At 34.6% G+C, this 4,257-nt stretch overlaps 1 protein-coding gene across 1 annotated transcript in view; it reads left to right on the forward strand.

The window, feature by feature from the left end:
- Window positions 1–4,257, forward strand: part of abr (ABR activator of RhoGEF and GTPase) — a 205,231-nt gene that overhangs the window by 87,282 nt on the left and 113,692 nt on the right. The window contains exon 2 of the mRNA XM_016455779.1: window positions 1,320–1,498. Coding sequence (XP_016311265.1) covers window positions 1,320–1,498 — 179 coding nt within the window. The remainder of the gene's footprint in view (window positions 1–1,319; window positions 1,499–4,257) is intronic.

Raw genomic sequence — 4,257 nt, forward strand, 5'->3', positions numbered from 1 at the left:
ACACCCACACACACACACACACACACACACACACACCCACAAACACACAGACCCACCCACGAAAAAGCCATTGAAAACTACTGCCAACTAGTGTCTATTGATATTTTTGATATTTTTATATTTTTATGTCACCATAAGCCACCAGATGTCACCAAAGTCACCAAATTTGTAGGTTTTGGCAGTCTGAACTTACTGGAATTGTTTTTTTTTTTTTACTGAATAAAAGAAATAATATTAAATATAACATCAAAATAAGCATATTTTACATACAAAATATGGTACTTTTAGAGGTAAATAAAAAAAAAAATCACAAAAAAATTGCATAAATGGATAGATTTTATTTTATCGAAGATGGTAATATGACATTTATTTAAAAAAATTGGGATCACACCTGAGACCTTCGTGCCCAAATTTGTCCACGGAGGACAGATTAAGGGCTGCTATACGAAGGATGCTTGAGGGTTAATACATGCATATATTGCTAACATGTTTCTAGCATGTTTTAGCATAGTCTTAAACAGGCATTGTTAGCATGTTTTATCTTGTAGTTAACATGTTGGTAGCATGTCAGCTAGTTGGTGGGCTTTGCTAGTGATAGATTTGTCTCTGTTCTTCATGTCACCTCACATCGCAAACTTGAAAAAAAGAATATTTTTCAGTTCTTTTGCTGCTTCAAAACGCATTAGCTTGAATGCTCACTAACAATAGGAAGCTAGCGGGATTTAACTGCACCATTGTAAACAGTCTGATAATAGCATATTTCAAATATAATTTAAATGCATTTCCCATTCAAGTTGGAATACAATTACTTGGTTCTGTTGTGAAGCTGCAATTTTAGTCTAATTGTGTAAACAGTAATAAATGGTTGTACATAATTAGTTAGCCGTTCAAAGGTTTTGCTTCTCTGCTGGTTTCTGCTTTGGATCTTTAATATTGGCAGAGCTTTGATAAATCACTTTCTCGCCCACTGCACGGTCAGCCATAGCAGCCGATGTAATACTGCATTACAGCATCTTAAAATGCCCACACATTTCCCACTACCCCTTCACACCTTATCCTACAGATCCTGTAAATCATACCCAGAGTCTCCGCCCTCTTCTCTACATGCAGATCAGCTATGAAACACACCCTATGTTCAGCACAGACAATTAATTGCACCATTTGTGGATTGGTTTTCTTCAGAAATGTAAACACTGTAGTGCTTTCAACATCGCTAATGTTTGAGAGGCCCAACATGGCGGCATTAATCTGTGGTGTGAGCCATAACCTTGCATAGTTCTTCTAACTCTATCTTACACTCCTCTGTTTTCTCCTTCCAGACTTTAACTACAACACCGATGGCTGTGAGGGAGATACTGCAGAGGACAGGAAGTCTCAGGATGGCTCAGAGACCATGCCATTCATTGACGAGTCGCCCACCATGTCCCCTCACCTCTGTGCACGGGGACAGGATGGAGAGGCCGTCTCACCCACGCCACCAGAAGGGCTGCTGCCTAGGGTATGACTGCATGTTTAAGTGTTTCTGTGTGTGCTTTGAATTAGAAGAAAAAGTCATTAATGAGTTAACATGCTGCAGGTAAACATCTCTTTGTCGTCTTAAGGAGATTTTTTGTTGTTCTTATGACAGGTTTACTGGTGTTTGTGGGTGTGTGTTTGTGTGTGTGTGTGTGTGTGTGTGTGTGTATGTATGTGTGAGTGTTTGACAAATTGAGAATGTTGTATAGGCTCAGACCTTAATTTCTGTGTATGTTTGATCTGCATTGTGTTGGATTTATTGATTTTTATTGGACAAATAAAAAAAACGCTATTTATATAAGTATATTATGTGTAAATCTGTCTGTCCATATTTGCAGAGGGGCTTTGAAAGGTTTGGGGTCTGTAAGATTTTTGAATATTTTTCATATGCTCACCAAGGCTGTATTTATTTAGTCACAAAAATACAGTAAAATGGTAATATTGTGAAACATTATTACAGTTTTTTTCTGCGATAGCAAAGCTGAATATTCAGCATCATTACTCCAGTTTTCAGTGTCACATGATCCTTCAGAAATCATTCTAATATTCTGATTTGCAGCTCAAGGAACTTACTATTCTTAATATTAATGCTGAAAACATTTGTGCTGCTTAATATTTTTGTGGAAACCATGATTCTTTGATTAATAGAAAGTTCCAAAGAACAGCATTTTTTTATATTGAAATCTTTTGTAACAATATAAATGCCTTTATGGTCATTTTTGACATGAATTGCTTGCTGAATAAAAGTATTAATTTCCTTAAAAATAACCCCAAACTTTTGAAAGGTATAGTGTAAATTCTGAATCACGTATTCATTATTATCTTATTGAGTGGTCAGGACATTCTTCAAAATATCTTCTCTGTTTCATGGAAGGAAGAAAGCAATACTGGTTTAGAATGACATGAGGGAGAGTAAATGATGACAGAATGTTCATTTTGGGTAAACTAACTAACACTTAAAGAGTGTTGAAGTGTCTGTGGTGTTATGAGATGATGTCATATGTCATATTGAGATTGCGGTGGTCTGAGGAACTTCACTGCGTCTTTTCCACCAGCCTTTGTTGTAAATGTCAGCATCAGCTTTCGCTTTCACATGGGTGTGCTATATTGACATGACAAATGACGGTGTGGTTATTTGCCAAATCACTTTCATAGCTTCAGGCAATGAAATAAATGCTTTGCTGAGTCCATTCTCACCTGGTGTGTCTTAGCATACCAAGAATAATGCAGTGCCCCAATGCCAAAACAATAAGAAGCTGTGGAGCTTTTCTGTGTAAAAGCAACGTGCATATAAAAGCTAAATTACCGCTTAAATTATTTGGACTCTGAAGTTTGTATGTCATTGCATTAGATCAGGGTTTCTCAAACTGGGTTTGGGTATTTGTGAGTTGATGAAAAGTTGATCAATTCTATCATAATAAGGTAAAATGTACATAAATCATTTAAAAATAAAAACATGAAATATTTTATTTGTTTACCTGCATGTCATGTGATCATTAAGCAATATCAAAAAACCATGAATGTGTTTTAAATGACTGAAATATTAACTTAAAATCTCGGGGTAAATATTTTAGGTCTCATGTGTTTGGCTGGCAAAAACGTTTAGATAACATCCATAATAATAATAATACCAAACCAACAGTCATTTATTTTACTGAATGAAAACACACGCGAGTCAAAAGGTTAAATATTCAAATAGATTTCAGTCGAATGGAAATGGAATAGTATAGTTATTTCTGTAAATTTAAGTGTCATGATGCATCACATCATCCTGTAATGATGAATGGATTTGGCTATTTATAATGCGCAGTTCAGAGATAAATTGACATTGAGGTGTATGTGTTTGTCACATGTGTTTATGCCCATTATGAACATGCATGACTATTTCCATTGTGTGACACAGATAATTAGTGTTGAAGTGTTGAAATTGATAGTGATGTGTGGCCACAGGCTCAAGCTTTTATAACAGCATCTCCATCTAGTGGTAGAGCAGATGAAGTGCTTTCTCACACCCTAGTAAAAAAATCCTTTGCCATAATTTATTTAAATACATTTATATCATCCTAAGTATACTTCAAATCCATTAACATATTTATTGATATATCACTTAAGTTTTACAGATATAAAATTATAGTTGGAGTATTACTTGGAGTATTTCTTTATTGCCCAATGCACATTTCTTAATATTATGCCTAAAATGTGTTTTAATATTAATAAGGATTGTATGATCTCTGTATAATATCAATCTTGAAATGCAAGATATTTTAAGTGTACCTGAAGTATACTTACAGTAGTTCCACTTTAGCACAATCAAATATACATCAGTATACTTGACCTCAGCACTACTTCCACACAATTAAAGTGCATTAAGCACAAAATTAGTTCTTCCAATTTAGCAGACTTTAGGTAGGCCTATACCAGTTTAGTATACCAAAAATACAATTGAAAAGTTCAGATGCAAAAGCCTCTAAGTGTCTTTTGAAATTTTCTTCTAAAATTAGCATTTTTCTCATGCTCCTGTTTTTGTTCACTTTAATGGCAATGAAAATAACCTATTTCTTGCCATTAAAGTGAAATTACTGAATCTACACATATGAGCCTGATAAAAATGCTCATTTTAGAAGAAAATTTCAAACGGCGCTTAGAGGCTTTTGCATCTGAACTGGGTATTTTTATTAAGCATATAAATATGTAAATGTATTTGTGGAATACTTAGCGCAAAATAAATGTATTTCATGTGTA

Source organism: Sinocyclocheilus anshuiensis, unplaced genomic scaffold (assembly GCF_001515605.1).
Source record: "Sinocyclocheilus anshuiensis isolate Anshui unplaced genomic scaffold, SAMN03320099.WGS_v1.1 scaffold399, whole genome shotgun sequence".
Classification (NCBI taxonomy): Eukaryota; Metazoa; Chordata; class Actinopteri; order Cypriniformes; family Cyprinidae; genus Sinocyclocheilus; species Sinocyclocheilus anshuiensis.